Below are 26802 nucleotides of genomic sequence, written 5' to 3'. Positions count from 1 at the left end.
TGCTATGAGCCTGCTTCTTCCTCTCCCACTCCCCCTGCTTATGTTCCCTCTCTCGCTGGCTGTCTCTATCTCTGTCGAATAAATAAATGAAACCTTTAAAAAAAAAATCAAAAAAAAAAAAATAAAAATGAAGCAGACAAAATGAGTTTGGGCTGCGATTTGCAGTCAGATGGGAGGAAGGAGAACTTTGAGGAGCCTGATATTGGGTGTGGGGAGGAATGGTAGACATCAGGGTTGAGGAAATAGCTGTAATGTTGTCCCTGAGTTTCCATATGAATGATAAAAGCAGAATATGAAATCCAGTCTGATACACGGGAAAACAAAATATGGTGAAGTGTGGGAGTTTTGCTCTGACCAGATCTTTAATTCATGCTTCTTCATTTTACTATTTTATTCCCCAAAGGGATTATACCCTTTTATTTTTATTTTTTTTTTAAGATTTTATTTATTTGAGAGAGAGAGCATGCACGCACAAGCAGGGAGAGCTGCAGGCAGAGGGAGAAGGAGAAGCCAACTCCCCGCGGAGCAGGGAGCCTGATGTGGGACTCGATCCCAGGACCCGGAGATCGTGATCTGAGCGGAAGGCAGACGCTTAACCGACTGAGCCACCCAGGTGCCCAAATTAGCCATTTTTCAAATGACCTGATTATTCTCTGCCTAGTAAGAAATGTGCAGATTTATCCCAGAATTAGTCTTATGTTATTTTCAGAATATTTGACTCTCTTACTTTATTTTTAAAAAAGATTTTGTTTATTTATTTGAGAGAAAGAATGAGCAGGAAGGAGGACAGAGGGAGAGAGAGAAGCAGATTCCGTGTTGAGCAGGGAGCCTGACGTGGGACTCAATTCTAGCACCCAGAGATCATGACCTGAGCTGAAGGCAGATGCTTAATGGACTGAGCCACCCAGGCACACCTCAGAATATTTGACTCTTGAAGAGGAAGATTTTAGATGTAGAAATGATAGAATTGCTATGTTGATTCTGAGCCCCATTTCTTATTAACGTTCTGCTTATAGACAAGCCCCAGGTACCTTCTCCTAAGGCTTTCTTCTCCCACCTTTAAAATAAATGGAGAGAGAGTAGTACCTGCCCAGCAGAGTCATAAACAGAATTAAATAAAACGTTGGTTAGCACAGTGTGTAAAAGTTGTATTTAGTTGGGGCGCCTGGGTGGCTCAGTCATTAAGTGTCTGCCTTCGGCTCAGGGCGTGATCCCAGAGTCCTGGGATCGAGCCCCATATCAGGCTCCTCCGCTGGGAGCCTGCTTCTTCCTCTCCCACTCCCCCTGCTTGTGTTCCCTCTCTCGCTGGCTGTCTCTCTCTCTGTGTCAAATAAATAAATAAATAAAATCTTAAAAAAAAAAGTTGTATTTAGTAAATTGTTGATGTAATTAATCGTGGTGGTGATTTGATGATTCTAGATTTTAGGTGTATTTCTGGCCAGACTCAGGTATGCTTAAGGTAAATAGTGAACATTGCTGTATCCTATAAATGGCTTCTTTCTGTATGCCAGTCACATCCCAAGTAGCTTAAACACGTTTAAATAATTCATCTAGGGGCTTCTGGGGGCTCAGTCAGTTGTGTCTGCCTTTGGCTCAGGTCATGATCTTGGAGTTCTGGGATCGAGCCCCATGTCGGGCTCCCTGCTCAGCGGGGAGTCTGCTTCTCCCTTTCCCTCTGCCCTTCCATCCCCGCTCATCCACTCGCTCTCTCTCAAATAAAAAAAAATATATTTATCATATACTATTATTATATAATTATATAACAAAGTACAATTAAGAAATTATATTTCATTATAGAAAGAATACAGATAAAAGCAAAACATTTACTGTGTACAAATTATAATATCTAGTTGTGATAAGGATGTAGTGGAACAGGTACATATATACATTGCCACTAAAACCCTTTATTGACAGTAATTTGGTATTATATTTCAAAAATCTGGTACATATTACTTGTTGAATGAAGAGCCTAAAAGTATTACACCCTTTGACCTAATATTTTCAGACTAGGGAATTTATCCAAAGGAAGAGAAATCTTTTTTTTTTTCTTCAAGATTTTATTTATTTATTCATGAGAGACAGAGAGAGAGAGGGAGGCAGAGGCAGAGGGAGAAGCAGGCTCCCACCGAACTCCATCCCAGGACTCTGGGATCATGACCTGAGCCGAAGACAGACGCTTAACCAACTGAGCCACTCAGGAGCCCCAAGAGAAGTCTTTTTTAACAAGATAGTCATTGGAAGCTATTTTATCTAAACACTAACAAAAGGAGGGATGCCTGGGTGGCTCAGCATCTGCCTTCAGCTCAGGTCATGATCCTGGGGTCCTGGGATCAAACCCTGTATGGACTCCCTGCTCAGCGGGGAGTCTACTTCTCCATCTTCCTCTCCTTCTGCCCCTCCCCCTGCTCCTGCCCACACACACTCTCTGAAATAAATAAATTGAATCTTAAACAAAAAATACTAATAAAAGGAGAATACTTGAGTATTTTATGGTAAATCATATCTGCATGATATTATGCAGAAATTAACATAATTATGAATACTAATCGCACACAAAGCTTTTTTTTTTTTAAGATTTCATTTTTTAGGGCACCTGGGTGACTCCCATAGTTAAACGGCAGCCTTCAGCTCAGGTCATGATCTCCTGGTCCCAGGATCCAGCCCTGTGTCCCTGTTGAGCAGAGAGTCTGCTTCTCCCTCTCCCTCTGCCCCTCCGCGTTCCCCCGGGCCCCCCCATGCTTTCTCTCTCAAATGAATAAATAAAATCTTTTTTAAAAAAATGAAAAATTATTGTATTTCTTTGAGAGAGCAAGCGAGAGAGCTTGGGGCTGGGGGCAGGCAGAGGGAGAAGGAGAGGCAGACTCCCCAGTGAGCAGGGAACCTGAGGTATGGCTTGATTCCAGAACCCTGGGATCATGACCTGGTCTGAAGGCAGCCACTTAACCAACTGAGCCACCAAGGAGGCCAAACACACAAAGTATTTGATAAGTGTAACAAGGCATAAAATTCTTTTTTTTTTTTTTTAATTTATTTTAGTAATCTCTACACCCAGTATAGGGCTGGAACTCACAGCCTCGAGATCAAGAGTTGCACGCTCCTCTGACTGACCCAGTCAGGCACCCCAAGATACAAAATTCTATCTGTGCTTATTATAGCTACACACATTTATGCATGCATGTGGTTAAGGAGTAAACAGGAACTGGACAAATGAAAAAACAGATTTGAAAAGAGAGAGGGGGCACCTGGCTGTCTCAGTCGGTGGAGCGTGTGACACTTGATTCTCGGGATCATGAGTTAAAGACCCATATTGGGCATAGAGATAACTTAATAAAAATTTAAAAAAGGGACACCTGGGTGACTCAGTTGGCTGGGCGTCTGCCATTTCTTCAGGTCACGATCCCAGGGTCCTGGGATTGAGCCCCTCCTTGGGCTCCCTACTCAGCGGGGAGCCTGCTTCTCCCTCTGCCTGTGGCACTACTCCTGCTTGTGCTCGCTCGCTCTCTCTCTCACAAATAAATAAAATCTTTAAAAAATTTTTTGTTTAAAAGAGGATTCTGAGTGCTCTGTCTTGCTTTTTTTACTTCTATTGTTGATAAAATATTGTTAATAAACTTTTTTTTTAAGATTTTATTTTTATTTATTTATTTGAGACAGAGGAAGAGAGAACATGAGTGGAGTGAGGGGCAGAGGGGGAAGCAAACTCCCCACTGAGCAGTGAGTCGGACACGGAACTCCATCCCAGGACCCTGGGATCATGACCTGAGCCGAAGGCAGATGCTTAACCGACTGAGCCACCCACGCACCCCAAACTTGTTTTTTCTTTAAATGTTACTTCAGCTGAATGACTCTTGTTTTTTCTTAGCCTAAAACAGTGGCGGAAATGGCCTTGCTCAGTTACCATTCATTGCTTGTCTCCTGACAAAGATTTAACACAGTTATGTATTATATACCTCCTTTGGGGAGAGGGAATAAAATACACTGGTAGGATATATAACAAAAGGAGTTTCCTTTCTGAGTCACACAAGGAGTTTTTTGGAGCTCAAAATAACAGAGAGAGATCTTTCTTCTCAGTGGGCAAGTACACAACCATATTGTCCTTAAGTCTTTGTGCTATAATGCTCAGGAAATAAAAGTGAAAGAAAAAGGATTATATAGTATTATCATTGTTTTAATACTGTTATTATTGAAAGCTTATAATTTCTTAATATACCAGATAAGTAATTAATATGTGACTATAATCTCTGTTCTCCAGTAATTTGTGGCTTAGAGATAAGTAAGACTTGCTGCTAATTCTGAGTAGATGGCTTTATACCTAAAAATGCTGTAGGGGAAGAAAAAGCTGAGAATGTCTTGTATAGAAATTGTTTTCTTCTGAGTAATCTGTACATAAATATTCGCATCTTTGAGTGCTACAGAAATCAATTTCTGTCTTCCACAGAAAGAAGCGAGGACTTGTGTAAAATAAGACAGTAGGTCAGTTCTTTTATTTACCCTTCTATTTTTCTTTTTTTAAAATTTTTATTCATTCATTTATTTTTTTTTAAAGATTTTATTTATTCGTTAGAGCGAGCAAGCACACAAGCATGGGGAGTGAAAGGCAGAGGGAGAAGCAGGCTCCCTGCTAAGCAAGGAGCCCGATGTGGGACTCGATCCCAGGACCCTGGGATCATGACCTGAGCCAAAGGCAGACACTTAACCAATTGAGCCACCAGGCGCCCCTATTCATTTATTTTTTTAAGCTGGGCGTGGAGCCCATCACAGGACTTGAACTCAACCCTGAGATCGAGATCTGAGCTGAGATCGAGTCAGACACTCAACTGACTGAGCTACCCAGGGTCCCCGTGCCCTTCTATTTTTTCTGATTGGATGGTACCACTTGGAAGGAGGACACAGATTTTCTAATTATATGAAAGCAATACTCAGTTGGGTTCTGATTTTGTAGTTTTAAGAGGAGTTTTTTTAACCAAATGTTTGTCAAGGTACTTCAAGTAGCTAAACCTCTGTGGTATGCTGTCAGAGGCTCTTTACTTGTTGACTTTGGGGTGGGTACTAGGCAGAATCTTAGGTGTTGTGCTAAAAGTGACTTTGAGACTTATTTTTATGGGTTTTTTAAATTTATTTTTATTTTTTTTAGTAGGCTCTATGCCCAACATGGAGCTTGAACTCACAACTCCTAGATCAATAGTCGCATGCTCTACCAACTGAGTCAGCTAGGTGCCTCAGGACTTATTTCATTTTTAACAGAGCCCTCCAGAATCAGGGATTAGAAATCAATTTATTGGGGGCATCTGGAGGCTCCGTCAGTAGAGCATGTAACTCTTGATCTCAGGGTTATGAGTTCAAACCCCATGTTGGTTGTGGAGATTATTTAAAAATAAAATCTTTTTTAAAAAGCTTATTCGGGGGCGCTTGGGTGGCGCAGTCTTTAGGCGTCTGCCTTCGGCTCAGGGCGTGATCCCGGCGTTCCGGAATTGACCCCACGTCAGGCTCCACCGCTGGGAGCCTGCTTCTTCCTCTCCCACTCCCCCTGCTTGTGTTCCCTCTCTCGCTGGCTATCTCTCTGTCAAATTAATAAATAAAACCTTTAAAAAATAAAATAAAAAGCTTATTCATTTAATACCATAGCATGAACAGCTTTCCAGGTTAATAAATACCTCTACTCCATTTTTTTTTCAAGTAAACTGTACCCCCAGCAAGGGGCTTAAACTCATGACCCCAAGATCAAGAGTCACATGTTTTAACTGAGCCACCCAGGCGCCCCATTCTTTTTTTTTTTTTCTTTTAAGCTTTTATTAACTAATCTCACCCAGTGTGGGGCTCAAACTTACTACCTGGAGATCAAGAATCACATGTTCTTCCACTGGAGGCAGCCAGGCACGCCTGAGCACCCCATTCTTAAAAGCTCTATAATAGTCTATTATGTGGTTATATTGTGGTGTTTCACTATTTAAAAATTTATTTTAGGTGCACTGTGTGACTTGGTTGGTTAGGCGTCCAACTCTTTTTTTTTTTTTTTTAAGATTTTGTTTATTGTCAGAGAGGGAGAGAGCATGCACAAGCAGGGGGAGGGGCAGGCAGAGGGAGAAGCAGGCTCGCAAGGAGCCCCATGCGGGACTCGATCCCAAGACCTTGGGAACATGACCTGAGCTGAAGGCAGCTGCTTAACCGACTGAGCCCCCTAGGCGTCCCAAGAGTCCAACTCTTTTTTTTTTTTTTTTAAAGATTTTTTTTATACATTTGACAGAGATAGAGACAGCCAGTGAGAGAGGGAACACAAGTAGGGGGAGTGGGAGAGGGAGAAGCAGGCTCCCAGTGGAGGAGCCCGACGCGGGGCCGATCCCAGGACTCCAGGACCACGCCCTGAGCCGAAGGCAGACACCCAACAACTGAGCCACCCAGGCACCCCTCAAGCGTCCAACTCTTGATTTAGGCTCAGGTCATGATCTCAGGGTTGTGAGATTGAGCCCTGTGTCAGGCTCTGCACTGGCATGGAAACTGCTTAAGATTCTGTCTCTCCCTCTTTCCTTTCCCTCTTCCTCTCTCTCTAAGTAAGTGAATAAAAAATAAATACTCTTTTTTTTTTTTTTAAGATTTTATTTATTTATTTATTTATTTATTTATTTATTTATTTATTTGGCACAGTGTGAGAGAGAGAGAGAAAGCACGAACCAGGGGGCAGAGGGAGAGGGAGAAGCAGGCTCCCTGCTCAGCAGGGAGTCTGATGTGCGGCTTGATCCCAGGACCCTGGGATCATGACCTGAGCCAAAGGCAGATGCGTAACCAACGGAGCTACCCAGGCACCCCTTCATTTTATTTTTTTTTTTAAAGATTTTTTTAAAGGAATCTCTACACCCAGTGTGCCCACTGTGGGGCTCAAACTCAAAATCCCAAGATCAAGAGTCGCATGCTCCACCTGACTGAGCCAGCCTGGTGCCCCAAAATTAATGCACTCTAGTTAAAACTGTTCATCCATCATTATTTCCTTAGCTTAAGTTCCTAAAATTGAAAATTGTAGGGTTTACACTGTTTAATTTTTGATACATACTGTCTGACCATTTTCTATTGTTTTCTTCGTCTTGACTTTCTTCTTTGCTCTTACCCATCTTCTAGGTTTGGGATAGGGAATGGATTCTTCTGCTTCAGTTTCAGTTGTCTTCCCTTTACCCAACTTTCAGGAGACTTAGGCTGTCCACTTGCCTTTTCCTGTCGGGCTTAGAATAATTTATGTTTGTTTTTTTTTTTTTTTAGTAAGTGCTTATTGTTATTTTTCTTTTCAAATATTTTATTTATTCATTTGAGAGAGAGCATGAGCAGTGGGGAGAGGCAGAGGAAGAAGCAGATTCCCCCTGAGCCAGGAGCCCCACATGGAGCTCACCATGGGGCTTGACATGGGGCTCGATCCCAGGACTGGGAGATCAGGACCAAAGGCAGAAGCTTAACCATCTGAGCCACCCAGATGCCCCAGTATAATTTACCTTGTTGTCTGTGTGACCTATGTGGATTTACTTTCTTCATTAGGCTGGAGCTAAAACACTTTGGAATTTAAGTAACTTTGTGAGCCCCTCCATTTTATTAAGCTACCTTGATCTTTCTATGTGTACACATTTTGCGTGTACCCTACATACACTATACATACATTCAGAGATGTACTCTAGTCTTATAAGCTTCCTGATTGTAAGGACTTTGCTTTATTTTTTTCCCATCTATTCTAGAATGTAGGCTGCAGGGAGCCATTAAGACTCAAACTTACCTTGCCATGCTGCTAGTTCCTGGCAGGGATCCCAGTAGGTTAATGTAGAACAGCCCCATTCTGGGATTTGTTACAGAAGCTGCATGAAGCCTTGGTCCCTTGTCAGAGAGCTTGGGGAGATATTCTGTGGCAGCTCATTCACATCCCTTTCCCTTCCTTTGAAAAAGCAAAAAGGTTCTGTCCTACACATGGTGCTTTGTCATTCCTCTGCAAGAGTGAGGTTGGGGTAAACTCCTGGTGTCTTGGGCCCTCTGGAGACCCAAATGTTGCCAGCTTTTTCATTTTCCTTGTGTCAAATGTTTTTCATCAAGAGTAGATGAAACTACACCATACAAAACTGAACAAACATTGGAATAATGTATTACTATTAACTGTTACTTGTTCAGCACCAATTCTGTGCTGAGCCCTGTGCTAGACGCTTTATGTTTTATTAGATCTCTTAGCGACCCTAGAGGCAGATATTATTCTAGTTTTATAGATAAGAAACAGGATTCAAAAAGGTTAACTGACTTGCCTAAGATCGCACAGCTAATAGATAACAAATGTGAAATTCAAATCTAGATTTCTTCCAGTCCTAAAACTGGAGAGGTTGAACTCAACACTTTCTTGGACATGAATAGATGAAACCTTATCTTCACATCTTTTCTGGATGGCAGAAATGGAGCCCTGTTTTAAGACAGGAATGGCCAAAAAAAAAGGCAAAGGAATGGCCTAACACAGTGGACTAAAATAAGCTTTAGGCAACCCTCAGATTTCATAGGAGAAACTTGGATCTTTCCAGATTGCCGGTCGGTTTACTCTTGTATCTTATCAGATTCATTCATTCCTCTTAGTATACAGAGCAGATTCTCTCTACATCAGTGTTTCTCAAGCTTCAGTGTACCTGGAGATCTCGGGAAACTCCAGATTCTGATTTAATAGGTCTAGGGCGGGGCCTGAAATTCTTGGGTTCTAACAAGTTTCTCAGTGCTCTTTTGAATAGCAAGGGTTTAGTGATTGTTAAACCTGGGCAGTCATCCGACTTAACTGGCCTGGAGATCTTGGGAAGAAGGTCAGTTTTACAGGCCCCAAAGTCAGAAATTTCTAATTGGAGGAGTTTTAGGGTAGGGCCTGGGAATTGTTTTTGTTTTATAGTTTTTCTAAGAAAGAAAATTCCCCCAAGTTATTGTGATAATCAGTTTGGGAATCATTAGTCTAGAAAGTAACATGTTATAGATGCATTGTCCCACAAAACCACCAAGGTGTAAGTGGGCAGTTAATTTTGCTTCATTAAACATTTGAGTGGCTGTGTTGTATAGAGATTATTTGCTCTAAAAGAGTAAGAAACCCACTCATGTTTATTGGAAGGGATAGTTTGCAAACTCCAAGAGCAGGAAGTATCTCTGGATCTCAGAATGAAACAGAACTAGGTCTTAGAAAACCATTAGAAGCTAAGGATGCTCATGCTGTCTCTATTCTGTTTCCTTCTCTCTGGAGACTGGCTTTGGTAGAAATTAGCCGTCCATCCAGTTTGGTCTAGTACCACCAAGCCAGTTTCACATTCCTAAGAGAATTTGATCAGTCCAGTATAGACTCTGGACTGGTTCTCCCTGAGCCAGGAGGCCATCTCTGGATAGTTCTCTTATCTGGAGACCAGGGCTTACATCAAACACACCTAGATGTGGGGTTCCCCCTAACATTATTGGGCAGGCTCCCTGAAAGGTGTCTTCTACATGCACTTACTATGTAGCCTTGCATTGTTGAGGCAGAATTATAGAGCCAAATAAGATAAATCCCCTGCTCTTTGAATTTTAGCTTATTGGGGGAGAGAGACAAAGATTTTAAAGCGGTGATACAGTCTAAATGTTGTGGGTAGAGAGCTGACTGGGAAACCTATAAGAGAGAAACTTAGCCAGCCTGGATATTTAGGGAATATTCAGAGAGGACGTGTCTGAACTGAATCATGAAAAATAAGTACATGCTGGCCAGGTATAGAAAAGAGGGAGAAAGCATTGCTGGCATTGTGAATAGCATGAGCATGAAACAAAATAATTATATTCCATTAAAGATTTTTGTGTGAATAATAGTTAATAAGCTGATATTTCTAGATCATAGGTCCGTGGCAGGATGTAAAGATAGAGAGGTTGAGCCACGTTGAGGAATCTTGATGCCAAAACTCTAGGGAGTTTAGATTTAGGTTAAGAGGAACCAATGGATTTTTTTTTTTTTTAAGATTTTATTTATGGGGTGCCTGGATGCCTCATTCGGTTAGGCATCTGACTCTTGGTTTCAGCTCAAGTGGTGATTTCCTGGGAGCCCCATCCACGGCGGGCTCCTCACTCCGTGGGGGGTCTGCTTGAAAGATTCTCTCCTTCTGCCCTTCCCCCTGCTCGTTCTCTCTCTCTCTTTCTCAAATTAAAAAAAAAGATTTATTTTAGAGAGGGAATGTGCAGGCGAGGTTGTGAGGGTGGGGGCGGGGGACAGAGGGCATGGGAGAGAGAGAATCCCCAGGCAGACTCTCCATTGAGCCCAGAGCCTGATGCAGAGCCCAATCCTGTGACCCAGAGACCATGACCTGAGCAGAAATCAAGAGCCAGCTGCTCAACCAACTGAGCCACCCATGTGCCCCTATGGATTTTCTTTTCTTTTCTTTTCTTTTCTTTTCTTTTCTTTTCTTTTCTTTAAGTATTTTTATTTATTTATTTATTTATTTTTGCCAGAGAGAGTATGCAAGAGCATGCACGAGCTGGGTGGGGGGTGGTGCAGAGAGAGAAGCAGGCTCCCCACTGAGCTAGGAGCCTGACATGGGACTCGATCCCGGGACCCTGGGATCATGACCTGAGCCAAAGGCAGACGCTTAACCGACTAAGCCGCCCAGGTGTCCCACCTACGGATATTTGACATTGGGAAGATTGCCATTTTTATGAAGATGACTGATAGAATATAGAGAATAGTTTTGATGGTGCTCTTGCCTGAAGGTGCAGAGACCAGTTGCAATTGTCCAGAGAGGTGATGAGAAAGAGGATGAGAGGAAGGAGCCATCTGAAAGAATAGTTTCTCCTTTCATAGATCCTTCCTGTGCAAGCAGTAGGTTACTTTATACAAAGATCCGACATGATTTGGCTCCATCACAAGAATTGCTGAGAGGATTTTAAGCTAACTTCCTAGGCTAAGGTATATGAGGGTACAGATTATTTCTCTCTTGTTCATAGTCACATTGCTAGCACCTGGAACAGTACTTGGTATTTTAGTTGGTGCTGAATGAATGAGAGAGTGAATCATTTAATCCCATAAAGAGTTTAATTAAACACTCTAGGAGTGTTCTTTCTCTGAGACTGATCTTTCCCATAAAATGTTTTTCTGAGTTAAATCTTGCAGAGTGGAAAGGGGTTAAGTTGGAAAAGGGGTGGAGAAGAGCATTTCAGGCAGAAGCAGCATCATGAACAAGGCATGGAGGCATAGCAGAGAATGGCGTGTGTGCTACAGATAACTCTTACCTTGTCATATGTCTCCAGTCATTCCAGCAAACCTAATGTTTATAGTACATTTAATAGTAGTTGTGATGGGCTCTGGGAATTGTTTTGTTTCTGTGCATGGGTAAATGAGAATTAGATATATAAAATATGTCCAAACTGGCAGAAAAGCTTTAATTGGGTTCTTTAGGTCCATAGTCTAATGCATTTCGTCTTTGAAGCTGTCTTTGAATCCCAGGCAGAATTTACTACTTGCTAATCTGTTCATGTAACGTATTATGCCTATCGCGGTTGTATTTTCTTATTTTCATATTTCATTTGACTAATAGCCCTGACTATGCCTTTAACAATTCCCAGGCTCTAACATGTAGTAGACATTAATTTAAGTTTCATGGTTAATTGAGTGAATCGGTGTTTCTACCCAGGGTTAGCCACATGAAAGAGAAACTGTCAGCTTCTGTGTCCCTTTTCTTGTAGCTGTTTGTAGTGGACGTGCAGACAAGCCAGATCACCAAGATTCCCATTCTGAAGGACCGGGAGCCTGGAGGTGTGACCCAGCAGGGTTGTGGCATCCATGCCATCGAGCTGAATCCCTCCAGAACTCTGTTAGCCACTGGAGGAGACAACCCCAACAGTCTTGCCATCTACCGGCTACCTACACTAGATCCTGTGTGTGTGGGTGATGTAAGTTTCCCCAGTAACTGTAGTTAGAGGTAGCTTTGTTTTTAAGCAGAGTCTGATAGGTAACATGGACCCCCCTCCCACATGCCCCCTGGGAAAGAATAGTTTCCTCTAGATTTCTGCTGACTACAGGGCATGGGGGTGAGATGTGAGGGTAGAAATATCAGAATGGGGACTGACCTTCCTATAGGGAGGTATATTGACAGAGAGCATGTGTTTGATAAAGGGGTGAGCAGCATACTTCAGGGGCCAGCATCAGTGGGTTGGTGTTTGAATCCAGTGTCCATACAACTCCCACTGCCCATAGTCAGAGAGCAAAGTTTATTAAATCATTCAACTATTTATTGAGCTTTTTCTGTCCAGGCATTGTATTTTTATTTTTGGTTTTTTTTTTTTTTTTAAAGATTTTATTTATTTATGTGACAGAGAGACAGCCAGCGAGAGAGGGAACACAAGCAGGGGGAGTGGGAGAGGAAGAAGCAGGCTTGGAGCGGAGGAGCCTGATGTGGGACTCGATCGGGAACGCCGGGATCACGCCCTGAGCCGAAGGCAGACGCTTAACCGCTGTGCCACCCAGGCGTCCCCAGGCATTGTTTTAGACATTGGGGACATGCAGTGAATAAAACAGATAAAGTTCTCCACCTCTTGAAGCCTGCATTCTAGTGGAGGGAGACATATAAATCAATACATAGACCAATAAATATTTTCCAGGAGTATGTCAGAGTGTGATAAGTGCCATGGAGAAGAGTAAAGGCAGTTTAAAGGGATAGAGAGAGTGGTGGAGAATGCTTTTTCAGAGGGTGGTCAGGGAAGTCCTCGTTGATAAGAATGACATTTGAGTAGGGAGATATAGAGGAAATGAGAGTGAGTACAAGTCATGCTGAAGTCTGGAGGAAAAGAGTTCCAGACGGACGGAACAGGGAAGAGGTCGGGTATAGCTGTTGTACCAGGAAGCACAGAGGAGAGTGGTAGGATGAGGTTAGAGGAATAAGACGTGGGTGATTATGTGTAGAAGCCCAAAATAAAACATCCAGAGGTAGAAGGCCAGAGCTGTGTGTCTACCTGACATGTTCATTGCCTGTAGGAATGCCAATTTCATTCCACCTTTGAGCTCTTCAAGACAGAAGTTAAAAATTGTGGGATCCTGCCCTATGGGTTAAGATCATCAGAAATCAGAATTGTAATTTTTACAGATATATTTTCAGTCAGGCTATATGCTTTTCAGGAGTGTGAGTTGTAATCCTTTTTTACTCATTTCTTTTTTTCTCTCTCTCTCTTTCTTTACCTGTCACTCCTCTCCAAGGATGGACACAAGGACTGGATCTTTTCCATTGCATGGATCAGTGATACTATGGCGGTGTCTGGTAAAATTGACCTTTTGTATGGGGTTTTGATGTGGCAGGGTGGGAGGGAGACTAGAAGTTGAAAGGGGTAGCAATTGATTGGAAATAGCCCAGTAAACAGACCATTGGCCAGGAGATCTTATTACCAATATTGGCTCTTTCTCTGACTTACTGTGTGTCCTTGGGTAAGTCATTTCCCCTGTATATTCCTGATCTGGAAGAATTCCTTAGCATTCTTCATTTATTATTCATACTCTGCCTTGTTCCCAGAAGTATGTGTGACAGTGTGTTAGCCACAACGTTTTTGCGGGGCTTCATTGTGACAGTGGTTGTGAAAGTGTTTTGGAATATGTGTAAAGTGTTAGGAGCAGTTATTTTCTGTACAACTATATAGTTAGTGTGTTTCTTGTTGATAAAAGCTGTATAGGATTGGGGGAATCTCTTCCCCAGTGGTAGACGTCAGAAAAAAAATACATGGAAGTGAGTGTAGAGAAGGTAATCTAGAGATACACAAATGCTTTCTGGATTCCCACAGCAGCCTAGAAAGTAGGCTGAGAGTGCTAACGAGTTTGGCTTGAGACCTATATGTAAAAATACAGCCCCCCAGTTCTAGATTCCCAAATAAAAATAATCATAGTAGTAGCTAAATTAAGTCCCTCACATATGTTATTTCATATAATCCTCAGAGTAGTACTAAAAGATTTGCATTATTAGCCTCATTTCACAAATGAAAAGAGTTCAATTCTGAGAGGTTATTATAACCTGCCAAAGGCCACACAAATACTGACAGGTGGAATCAGGATCTGAATCCAGATCTGATTTCAAAGCCCATACTTAGAACTGCAGTAACGGGTGCCTGGCTGGCTCATCGGAAGAGCATTTGACTCTTGAACTTGGTGCCATGGGTTCAAGCCCCACATTGGGTGTAGAGATTACTTAAACAAATGAAACTTAAAAACAAACATCTACACCAGAAGCCAATATTGCATTGTATGTTAACTAACAAATTTTAAATAAAAACCAAACAAAAACTACTAACAGAGCTAAGGGAACATAAATATTTCTTCTTTCAGTTCTTTCCAAGGCAGTAGAAAGCAGCCAAGAGGGAAAATAAATCTAATGAATAAGCATGGTCAGAGGTCAGCATTACCCAGAAGTGGTTCAGAAGCTTTTGGATTCTCTGTCATTTGTCTCACCAAGGAACAAGAGCTGCTTGAGAGCAAAGGCCTAGTCATGTCAGGCCTTTTTCTTTTTTTTTCTTAAAGATTTTATTTATTTATTTGATAGAGAGCACAAGAGTGGGGTAAGGGGCAGAGGAAGAAGCAGACTCCTCGTTGAGCAGGGAGCCCAATGGGGGACTCAACCCCGGGACTCCAGGATCATGACCCAAGCCAAAGGCTGAAAGAAGCTTAACCGACCGAGACACCCAGGCACCCCCATGTCACCTTTATAATAGGGATTACCTGTATGACAGTAACCTGTACTAAATGTGGTTGTTGGGAGCCAGGACTTGGCTTTGCTTTGGGAGCCTCCCATCTCCTTCAGATACCCTGCCAACATCTATGTTTTCAGGCAGATAATTCCCAAGTCTACATTTTCTGAACCAGTATAGCAGGTTTTAAGAACACTGATATTAGAGGTCTGAATTTGAATCCTGGCCCTACCAGTTATTAGCACTGTGATCTTGGGTAAGTTACTTAAGCTTTTTGAGCCTTGGTTTTCCTCATCTGTAACTTGGATACTTCACAGGGTCATTGAGAAGATTAAAGGAAATAAAGCATACTGAAAATGCTCAGGGGTGCCTGGGTGGCTCAGTTGGTTAGGTGTCTGCCTTCGGCCCAGGTCGTAATCCCAGGGTCCTGGGATCGAGTCCCACATCGGGCTCCTTACTCAGCAGGAAGCCTGCTTCTCACTCTGCCTGCTGCTCCCCCTTCTTGTGCGCTCTCTGTCTGTCTCTCTCTCTGGCAAATAGGTGTATACAATCTTTAAAAAATAATAGAAAACTTAGTAATTTTTCCTTATTATAAGAGTAATATGTGTTTATCATAAGAAATTTTATATATATATATATATTTTAAGATGTATTTACTTATTTGACAGACAGCACAAGCAGGGGGAGTAGCAGAGGGAAAGGGAGAAACAGGCTCTCCGCTGAGCAGGGGTCCTGATGCAGGACTTGATCCCAGGACCCTGAGATCATGACCTGAGAGGAAGTCAGACACTTAACCGACTGACCCAGGCACCCCCATAAGAAATTTTTTTAATACAGATAAACAAAAATGCAATAAGAATTATCCTCAATATCTCTACCCAGGGATAACCACTGTTAATATTTTGAAATATATCTTGCCAGTCATTTTTCAGTACTTTTTTTTTTAGTTGGTTAAAATGGGATCATACAGGGATGCCTGGGTGGCTCAGTCGGTTAAGCGTCTGCCTTCAGCTCAGGTCGTGTTCCTAGTGTCCTGGGATGGAGTCCCTCATCGGTCTCCCTGCTCAGCCGGAAGCCTGCTTCTCCCTCTGCCTGTCTCTCCCTCTGCTTGTGTGTGTGTGCTCTCTCTGACAAATAAATAAATAAAATCTTTAAAAAAATAAATAAAATGGGATCATACAGAGGGATGAATATATAGATAAATGTGCCAAGTATAATGAAATGTTGGTTGTAGAATGTAGATGTAATTGAACAGTTCATTATAAAATTCTTTGAATATTTCTTGAGTTTTTCATAATAAAACTTGTGTAGCTTTATTTTTTAATTTGGATAATAAACCATGCATAGTTCTCCAGATGTGTCCTTCTCTCTGGCCTTTTCTAGATTTCACATGTAATAAAACCTCTGCTTTGAATCCCTGCCCATAAGCCTTATGATACAAACAAATTGAATGATATTTCTTTCCTGTTAGATAATTTGTACTACGAAGCATTCAGGAGATTTGTAGTGTGGGGAGGACACCTTCTAGTCTAAAGGAGAGTTGGCAAATAACTTTACTGGAAAGGAATTTTATTTTTATTTATTTTATCCATCCATCCATCCATCTATTTATTTATTACTTTTAAATAGGCTCCACACCCAGTGTGGAGCCCAATGCGGAACTTGAACTCAGGACCCTGAGATTAACCAACTGAGCCACCCAGGTGCCCCTAGAAAGGAATTCACTGCTTCGTTATTGTTTGCTAAGGAAAACTATCTTTTTAAGTATTCATTTTCTGTAGAACAGTCTTTTTATTTATTTTTTTTAAGCAATCTCTATGCCCAACCTGGGCTTGAGCTTATAGCCCCAAGATCAACAGTAGCATGCTGTACCAACTGAGCCAGCCAGGTGCCCTACAGTATCCCTAACCTTGGAATTATGGTCCCTGTGGGTCCATGGAAAGCCTTTGAGAGGTTCATGAACCGGGGCGCCTGGGTGGCATAGCGGTTAAGCATCTGCCTTTGGCTCAGGGCGTGATCCCGGCGTTCCGGGATCGAGCCCCGCATCAGGCTCCTCTGCTATGAGCCTGCTTCTTCCTCTCCCACTCCCCCTGCTTGTATTCCCTCTCTCGCTGGCTGTCTCTGTCGAATAAATAAATAATAAAATCTTTAAAAAAAAAAAAAAAAAAGTTCATGAACCTCCCTGAAATTGAATGTACAATGTGGTGTTTTGTGTATTTTCCTATAGAAAGGGGTCTTTAACATTCCTAGGTCTCTCAGAGGCATAGCACCACTGATTTAAGGTGGAGGGTCCCAAACCCTGCTACCCATCAGACAGCGCCTGTGCATGCATGCCCAATTGACCTAAGCATTTGGCTTGGAAAATCACTGAGCTTTCTCAAACTATTTAATAGTCTCTTTTAAAAAATCTCACCAAAGGTTAAAGGTTGTATTTTAACTCCTACATCTTAGTTGAATCATTCCTCTTGTAGCTATTAATGTGTACTGTTCGCTGTTTTGCGGTGGACCACCTGACCAAGCTTCAGCACATATGAGGATGATGTACAAAGAGCTAGACTAAGAAAGCACATCTTGGTTTCTGTAGAACTGTCCCATAGAGAGTGGGTGTGTCTGACATCTGTGGTCTCCTTGCCCCGTAGGCTCACGTGATGGCTCTATGGGACTCTGGGAGGTGACAGACGATGTGTTGACCAAAAGTGATGCCAGGCACAATGTGTCGCGGGTCCCTGTGTATGCTCACATCACTCACAAGGCCTTAAAGGACATTCCCAAGGAGGACACAAACCCTGACAACTGCAAGGTCCGGGCTCTGGCCTTCAACAACAAGAACAAGGTATGAGCTCGCCAAAGAGGAAGCCTCTTTCTCTTGCTTCAGCTTCTTGGCTTATATCTTGGCACTTGGCTTCTCCTTCCAAGTCAGTCCTTGCTAACATAGCTTAGGTCTGAGCCCATGGAGGATTAAAGGCTGAGGGTTGCTGGTGAGAAATTATAACTGAGATTATGAAACCCATCCCTTGCATTGAGCTCTGCAGTATTTCTCTGGAGGGTCCATATTTGTGTGTCAGCCTCTCAGAGTTACCGTAGGGCCACTCTGATTTGACTGTCTCTCATTTGCACATGCCTTTGCAGGTGCTTTATTTTGGGTGTGATTTTCATACATGCTTCTGAAAACGATCGCTTTTTTCTCTTTGGTATTCAGTTTGTTTTCATTCTTCACTGCCTCTTCTTAACCTACCAGCAGGTCTTACCTAATCATTGAGTCAGATCTGAAACTGGGGGTATTAAGTAGAATGTTGGGGTGGGGACTCAGAGCCAAAAGGGTAGAAAAGCTCCCAAAATCTGAATCAGGCCACATTTTGAAGGGTAGTTCCCTCAGTCTTGTATCTCCTGGCCAAAATTATGGCCTAAAGATAGATGGAGATCCTCCACCCATAGAAGCCATTTATGAAACTGCCCTTCATGTGTGTGTTTGCTGGAACTATCCAACGGGATGTCGTGGGAATGATTGCATAGTAAGAGCTTTTTGAATCATGGGTGTTTACATTACTGCTAGAACCTGGCTTCCTTCTTGAGTTCTCCCAAAAAGAACCTTGATTTAATACGCTGTCCAGCTGCATTCCATAGAGGGAGATGATGGGCTGACAATCCCTGGCCCCCCTGTTGGAATCATCATGGGATAAGAATGAAGAATGGGAGGACCCCAACCTTCAGGGTCTTCCCCTGCTTACTACCCTATATTAGTTGCTACAGATTGAAATATAACCTGTTTTTCATTGCTCTTGTAGGAACTGGGAGCAGTATCTCTGGATGGTTATTTTCATCTCTGGAAGGCTGAAAATACACTGTCTAAGGTGTGATGAACTGACTTAGTGGTTTTATCTAAAAACTCACCTTTTGGTTAAAATACTTTTATTCTCCCTGAGCCTTTTCATTCTTGTCTGAAGCCCCGGTTTTCCAAGGGTCTGATGTTACCGCACAGTGCGTGGAATTCTGAGTGTGACATGCCTATCTTAAGTCTTTTAAAGAGATCAGAGGGGAAGAATCTTTCACATTGCAAGGACTTGCTGAGAGACTCCTTTAACTAGCAGTCCTCCAGTCCACAAGGCATTTAAGTGTTTGCTTATGGATTATTGACCATTTGGCATGTTGAAAGGGCAGGAAAACCTAGAAGTTAGAAATCACCGGCAACTAAAAATCAGTTAAACTGGGGCGCCTGGGTGACTCAGTTGTTAAGCGTCTGCCTTCGCCTCAGGGCGTGATCCCAGGGATCGAGCCCTGCATCGGGCTCCCTGCTCCTCTGGGAGCCTGCTTCTTCCTCTCCACTCCCCCTGCTTGTGTTCCCTCTCTCTCTGGCTGTGTTTCTCTGTGTCAAATAAATAAATAAAATCTTTAAAAAAAAATCAGTTAAACTAAGATAAACTATCTCTGAAATAATAGGTAATGAGACTATTTACAATCTTTACAAGCAACTTTTACATAAAGTCAAACCTACGCGTGGATCCTTCTACTTGTCCCAAAGGCCTTTGCTGCTTATTGCTTCTGTGATACTCTTTCTCATGAGGAAGCAGAGCTCTAGGAATTACTGACTCCTTCATGTCAAGCAGCCTTTGAGCTCCACTGACCTTTCTTGGTGCTTTACATGCAGTAGGCACCCACTACACTAAAGGTTGGCTGAATGACAAGGATCCAGGGTCAAGGCTGAGTGGTGTTAGCTGAGGTTGAGCCAGTCCCATGAGTGTGCTTTTTGTAGTGTGCAGCTCCCATACAATTGGGAAGCTAGGCTGAGGGTAGCCAGAAATCTGCCCCTTTGTCTGAAGAGCAGTAAGGAGGGCGGTAGCAAAGAGGGTCATGGCAGAGGTCAGAGTGTGACCTTGGCTTTAGTGCCCTGGGGTTATCCCTGCAAATAACCTGTAGGTCTAGGCCCTTCTGTTTCTGATTATTTAATTCCAGCTTCATCTTTTTCTCTGATTAGTCCTCTTCAGTACTGAGATCTCATTGTGTATTACAGTCACTCTCTCTTTCTCTTATTTACTTAGTGGTGGAACAGGGCATTATTTTTGTCTTTTTGTCTCTGACTGTGTGGCTTGTGTATGAAGGACGCTTACAGAATTGGGCATCTGACTAAGAACACTGCCCTGTAGTATGCTGTCTGGTATTGCCATGGGTGCATCACTCCTTTCTCTGTTTCAGCTCCTCTCCACCAAACTGCCATATTGCCGTGAGAATGTGTGCCTGGCCTATGGTAGTGAATGGTCAGTATATGCAGTGGGCTCCCAAGCTCATGTCTCCTTCTTGGATCCGCGGCAGCCATCATACAACGTCAAGTCTGTTTGCTCCAGGGAGCGAGGCAGTGGTAAGAGTCCTGGTATGGCCCCTATTCAGCAGGAAGACGTTACAGAAGATGAGACCTTCCACCTTCAACAACCTTGAAGATGGAAGGGTCACAATTGTTCAGGGGGGAAATGACAAGGGAGCAGAAGGCTAGCTGAAGACAAAGCATAAGCCGACACCCCACAACCTCCCTCCACCTGCCACTCCTGGGTGTGACATGTGTGACATTCTTCTAGGGATCTCCAAACTGTCTTAATGTTAATACCTTGCTAGAAGGGAAAACAGCCTTAACTTGACAATGGCCAGACCCCTGGTATCTTGTAGGTAGGCATCTTGTAGGTCAGTCCTCTTTAGCAGATGAAGGTTCTTTTGAAACCTCCCTTTTCCTTACTCCCCCCAACTCCAGAGTGTATAATCAGTCAGCCACTCCTCAAGACCCTGGGGCAGCAGCTCTTGCTGCCCATGGGTCCTGTCCCTGTGCTTTAATAAACCACCATTTTGCACCAAAAAAAAAAAGTCCCTGTATGCCCCTGAGGCTTATAGCTGCCTTACAGATGGGTTTTGACTTTCAGTTTCTACGTTGGTTTCCAAACAAGTATAGTGATCTTTATGAAACCTGGTGGAGGTGTTTGGTGACACAAGAATGGAGCTTAAAAACCTGCAAATGGCAGCAGAGCTTCAAGCACCACAGGCAGATTTGTGGCCTCGTGAAGCCTTTAGTGGAAACCAATAGCGAGGATATTGGTGGTTTTCATATTCTTTTATAGATCCTGACTTTCCTGTGGTAGTTTTTTGCTGATGCCCTGCCTTAACTGTAAAACTCATTTACGCTAAGGGATGATGTGCAGTGAGGAGGAGTTTCCTGAGGGCATGAGGAAACTTTTGAGGGTAGTGGGTATATTTGTTATTTTGATTGTGGTCATAGTGTCGTGGATATATACATATGTTAAAACTTCAAATTGTAGCTTTAATATGTGCAGTGTATTGTTTGTCAATTATACCTCAGTAAGGCTGAGGAAAATAACGTAGGTTAGTTCTGACCACTGGGTGAATTCAGCTTCAGCCTCCCATCTTTTATAACATATTTTCTCTGAGAGCACTCTTTCTTTATCAAGGAATAAAAAGACTTATGTTTGTACTGTACTTTAAGATTTCAAAATATTTTTTTCTGCCATCTTACATCATCTTACCCAGAACCCTGTGGGAAGCAGGTAGGAAAAGGTAAGGTTAGTGTTTACCCTATTTTATAGATGAGAAGACTGAGACCCAGAGCAGTTAAATAATGTGCTCAACATAATACAGATTGGTGGGAGAACAGCTGTAGACTAGAATCCAGATCATTCAGGTTATCAAAGTGTATTTTCTTCATCTCACTGTTCCCATTCTCATGCAAAAATGTAGCTATATTATCCTGGAGGTCCTAAAAGGCACAATATGGATTAGAATTTAGCCTCTCTCTTTCAAGTAGTGTTTATTTTCATGCAGATACTGTAAAAGTGGCTTTTGTTTGGGGTTTGTTTTCAATTACTCTAAGACACTCATGTTTCAGAGCAGAGAGAATAATGTGTGCAATGAGAGTTGTAAGGGGAATAATAAATAGGTTTGGCTGGAATAATGTCTGCAATGAAAAACTTTTAAGAGGGGTGCCTGCTGGGCTCAGTTGGTGGAGCATGCAACTCTTGATCTCAGGGTTATAGGTTCAAGTCCCATGTTGGGTGTAGAGAGTACTTAAAAATAAAATCTTTGGGGCACCTGGCTGGCTCAGTCGATGTAGCGTGCAATTCTTGTCTTGGGGTTGTGAGTTTGAGCCCCATGTTGGGTAGAGAGATTACTTAAAAATAAAAAAATCTTAAAAAATGAAAAATTAAATAAAATCTTTTTTTCTTTTCTTTTTTTTTTAAGTAGGCTCCACACCCAGCGTGGAGCCCAATGCAGGGCCCGAACTTACAGCCCTGAGATCAGGACCTGAGCTGAGATCACGAGTCTGATGCTTAACTGACTGAGCCACCCAGGAGCCCCTAAAAATAAAATCTGAAGAAAAAAAGCTTTATGAGATTTTGATTACTATTACAGGAGTAGCTTTCATGCCTAATAAGGAAATACCAATTGCACAGATATTCTCGAGCACCTCTTATGTGCCAAGAGACATCTTTGTATCCCGTGCACTTATTTGATCCACAGATGCAATACCAGATAAAGACCTCTTGCAGTGCCATGTTAGTGGTTTTAGGTCAGGTAGAAAGAAGTCCTTTTTAATATAATGATTTGTAAATATGCAGATTACCCTGTTTCAGTGACATACTGAAGGAGAGTTTAGAGTTATAAAAGAATACTTCACAGTGAGTCTAGGGGAGGGAGGTTCTGAGTATACTTAAGGTCTTAGGCCAAAGGCATGTTAGGCATCATCAGGCCTCTGGCACTTCTCTGAGGCTTATGGAAGGGTTCCTGTTAGTGTATGAATGGGCTTTGTGGCACCAGGGTTCTCAGGCTTTCACATGAGCTATACCTGCCATATGCACCTGGGAGAGGCATTGTCTGGTATTTGGAGGTGCCATGTGAACTCAGTGCCAGAGGAGTACAGGTTAATAGACTGTCAGTGTGTGCTCTCCCTACTCATTGCCCTTTACTTTTCTCTCTCTCAGGGATCCGGTCAGTGAGCTTTTACGAGCACATCATCACTGTGGGCACAGGGCAGGGTTCCCTGCTGTTCTATGACATCCGAGCTCAGAGATTCCTGGAAGAGAGGCTCTCAGCTTGTTATGGGTCCAAGCCCAGACTAGCAGGGGAGAATCTGAAACTAACCACTGGCAAAGGCTGGCTGGTGAGTAAGCCCCTGCCTGATATGGTTACTGAACAGTGACAGAAAAATTGTCTTCAGTCTACCCACCTGCTCCCACCCCTACTGATACATCAGCTACCCACATACTTTTTCAATGGAAAGAGGCACTCCTTAGAGCAGAGAAAGGCACTTTCCCTTGATTTTGCTTCTGTGTCTACATGTCCGTGGGAAAACTTAGGCCCAGTAAGATAAGCTAGTTGACTTGGGATTTCCCCCAGGTGAAGAAGGAACCCCCCCCCCCACTGTGGCTGCCATTGAATTACTAAAGAGTTTGCTTCCAGCTGTCCTGAGACCTTAGGTTTGTATAGAGTTCTTCAACCTGTTCATTTCCTCCCTAATGTTCATTTGGAAAAATGAGGCTCCAATTCCCATGAGCACCAGTCAGAGTCTCCTGACATCAGGTTAGATGCAGAACCCCCTCCTCTTAAGACCAGAAGGCATTCCTGTCCCTTTCTGTCTCTTTTCTGCCCCTTAGCCTAGAGGTGCTAACAGAGTCTCTTTTTCTTCCCATAGAATCATGATGAAACCTGGAGGAATTACTTTTCGGACATTGATTTCTTCCCCAATGCTGTTTACACCCACTGCTACGACTCGTCGGGAACGAAACTCTTTGTAGCAGGAGGACCCCTCCCTTCAGGGCTCCATGGAAACTATGCTGGGCTCTGGAGTTAATGACAACTAACTCTCTCCCAAAATGCAGAGATTTACACTAACTTCCATTCTTAGTTTTCTTGTTTCTTTTGATTTTCTTCCAGTTGTGTGAGGCCCTCATTTTAGTGGGAACACAAGAGTTTGCCTATGGTTTAGGCACTTGACAGGAAGCTCTGTACAGAATTCTGAAGCGTTTTTTGTTGTTGGTTTTTTTTTCCTTTTTTTGCTTTTGGTAATCAGAATTTTACTGTCTTTTTTTCTTTCTGGCTTCTCAACCAAACATTGTTAATTCTTATTTTTTCTTTAAGTGACACACACTCTCCCCTTTCGCTTCTTTAGGCTGGCATACTCATTCTCATCCTTACTTCACTCTTGAGAGGTGGGGCTCCTTTATAATTATGTGGTTGCTGTCAGACTTTCTGTGAAAGTTTGGGGGCTGCGTGTGTGTGTGTGTGTGTCTCTGTCTGTGTGTGAGAGAGAGAGAGAGAGAAAACTTGGGTGCCTGCAAACACCGTGTGTCACTGAAATTACCTGGAGTAAGAATTACTTGTAATTAAAATATTTATAAAAAAAAAACAACTTTATTCACAGAGTCAGCTTTGGCACTAGTCTTTATCTTGTTTTTTAAAGCCTAACAGCACTGATTATAGGAAGTAAAAACAAAGAAAAACAATCACCATCAGGAAAACCCTTTGAGTTAGATTGCAGGCTTCCTGGTGACACTCATCCCAGGACTCCAGAGTGATCCATCCTCTACCTAACTTCCCAACTTTGTGTTCACCAGCTGAGAATACTTCTGTGTGTCATTTCCACTTTAACTTCCCATCTGCTTAGCCAGTGGCCACTCCCTGAAAACATCAGGGTCTCCATCCGGATGCAGCTCTGGAGGCTGCAGAAGACTTGGTAGAACTTGGTAAAGAGAATCCCCATCCCAGCCTTTCTTTTCCTTCCTCAAACAAGACCTGATCTGGTATCTCAGGGGCCTGGAGCAGGGGGCCTTAAGTCTGCTAAGATTCAAATACTCAGTCCCCTTGGCTTTGGGGAGAAACTTCTCCTTTGCCTTTCTTCTCATCTCCCCAGTGGGTTTTGCTTTTCTTTTCTAAATTGAGTTCAGTCCGGGAGGGTGGGGGTTAGCAGGGGGTTTATCTGTGTGTATCGAGTGCTTCATGCGTGGAATGTTCATTTTCTTATTCCAGTGGGGCTGGAATTGAAGCCACCTCTCCCACTCTGTTGGCTCAGCCCTGGGGTGGTGGTGGGTGGCCTATAGCCAGCAACATTGTGCATGTAAAAGCATCGATGTGACTAGTAATTTGTTCTTCCCTTGAACTGTGTTTAGTCTGAGGTTTTGAAACTTGCAGGCAACTGACTGACCGTGATGTCCAGTTATTCCTTGCTTTTTACGCATCATGTTGCAGATAGCAGCTGTTCCCACCCACAGAGTGCTCCTCCATTCTAAGCACATACTCTGCTTCTGTCAACAGCCCATCCTGGGGAATGGAAAAGTCATATTTATTCCTGCACTCTAGTTTCTAAATTGCTGTCCCAGCTATCTCCCTCTGCTCTGGGTCTAAGTGGGGAGATTGAAAAAAAGAGTGCCTTCTCCTCGGTAATGGGGGCTGGTGGGTAAGGGAGACAGCAAGTCCACCCTATCTTGGTGATACCCCAGGTGCACACCACAGGTTCTAGAATTCTTATCTTCTAACCTAGAGAAATAGGTGCTATAAACAGGGAATTAAGTAAAATGCTGGATATGATAGATCTTTTAATTGTCTTAATTTTTTTTCTATTATTAAACTACAAGCTGTAGATTTCTTAGTTCTCACAGAACTTCTATCATTTTAAACCAACTTGTATATTAAAAAAAAAAAAAAATCTTAAGTAGGACGTTTTGTACTGTTGCCAGACCCTCTTCTGTGATGGGCAATATGTTTGATTGTTTGAGATTTTGTTTTTAAAAATGTAGCACTTGACTTTTTGCCAAGTTAAAAAAAAAATAAATATTATTCCAGTTGCAAAGTGGTTTGAGTGAGTATGTATAGCCAAGAGACAGAAGGAAATGACTGGTTGGAGGGTTACCTTGGGGGGCTAGGATTGCTTGGAACAGAAGAGGAACACAAGAGTTCCCTCACAGTTAAAGACAGGTCAAGTGCAAACACACAAACACTAAGACCTACTTGTGCCTCGTCTCCAGCCCTGGACCAAGATCAGTGGCTCTGGGGTCCAGTGGAGGATGAGTATGCGCGGGCTGAATGTGAGCAGGAAGGCTGCTAGTCCCTGCTCTGAATGACTGGACTTGAGCAAGGTGTCCAGCTCCTTTACCTAGACGGGCTGGTGATAGGCTCTGTCTCCTTCAGTGGAGGGTTCCCTGAAAGTGGCTGCACAGTGCCCAGAGAATAGGATATCTTTTTTAAGTTGGCACCATTGCTCCTAGCTGCCCTTTATAAGGGGGAGGAAACAGCGACCATGGTGAGTGATGCTCTTCCCAGAGCTTGTTTTTGGCTGAGAGAAAGGCAGACCGCTGAATCATACCAACTTCCTCACAGCCATTTCTGGAGGACCCATCGGGGCTGGGCCACAGAGCCAGGCAAGGCAGTACCTTCCTCTGTCATATGGTACTTACTCTTCAGGAAAGCTAGATGTAGCTGCCCTTTGCACCTGCCTCAGAGGCTGACTAGTTCAGAATGATTCATACAGGTATTTACCTGTATAATCAAAGGCGATAAAACAGGAAGGGGGAAGTGAATTGGTTGTAATTGAGAGGGCTTCCTAGAGAAGAGCCTTTCCCAAAATGAGGTTTTGAGAATACCCAAGCCATGGAATAGTGATGGGTGTTTGCAGAATGTGCCATGGTCAAATTATTTCTGGGACATGCAAATTTAAACAAAGACATGCTTCTTTACTTCCCAACCTCAGGTTTTTAGTTACTATGGGACTCATGTTCCTGGAACATGTTCAGAGAAAGGTGACAGGGATATGGGGGGACCGGGCTTAGGATGCTGTCCTCCATGGAATCTTGGCCCTGCTTCTTTTTTCCAGCCAGACTTTCCAGCAAAGTATGTATCTCACAGAAAAGCTTTGTGGACTTTATAGGGTCCCTCCCTTTCCTTCCAGCAGTCCCTATTCCCAGGCCATGAAAGAACTTCCTTGTTATCCCTCAGGCCATATGCCTCATTCCAAGTGGTCTACTGGCTCCTCCCGTCATCTTTTGGGTCCTTTTGCAGAAGGCTTTGGAAATTAATTTATGCTCTGGGTTCCCTACCCTTGCCACTCCAAGAGTTGATTAGTACTAATCTGGCCTCCAGTGTTTCTAATAAAGACTCCCG

The 26802-nt window shown here is 43.0% G+C and overlaps 1 protein-coding gene across 2 annotated transcripts in view; it reads left to right on the top strand.

Annotated features, from left to right (window-relative positions):
• DCAF12 (DDB1 and CUL4 associated factor 12) overlaps window positions 1–25495 on the top strand; it is a 32641-nt gene extending 7146 nt beyond the window's left edge. The window contains exons 3-9 of one of the 2 annotated variants that reach the window (XM_026506359.4): window positions 11680–11886; window positions 13187–13247; window positions 17298–17491; window positions 18444–18509; window positions 19849–20011; window positions 22632–22810; window positions 23342–25495. In XM_026506359.4, coding sequence (XP_026362144.1) covers window positions 11680–11886; window positions 13187–13247; window positions 17298–17491; window positions 18444–18509; window positions 19849–20011; window positions 22632–22810; window positions 23342–23500 — 1029 coding nt within the window. In that variant the 3' untranslated portion in view covers window positions 23501–25495. The remainder of the gene's footprint in view (window positions 1–11679; window positions 11887–13186; window positions 13248–17297; window positions 17492–18443; window positions 18510–19848; window positions 20012–22631; window positions 22811–23341) is intronic. The other variant, XM_057313529.1, reaches the window with a different exon arrangement.
• The last annotated feature ends 1307 nt before the right edge of the window (window positions 25496–26802 follow it).

The sequence above is a fragment of the Ursus arctos genome, unplaced genomic scaffold (genome assembly GCF_023065955.2).
Source record: "Ursus arctos isolate Adak ecotype North America unplaced genomic scaffold, UrsArc2.0 scaffold_18, whole genome shotgun sequence".
Classification (NCBI taxonomy): domain Eukaryota; kingdom Metazoa; phylum Chordata; class Mammalia; order Carnivora; family Ursidae; genus Ursus; species Ursus arctos.
This window is presented reverse-complemented; position numbering and strand designations above follow the sequence as displayed.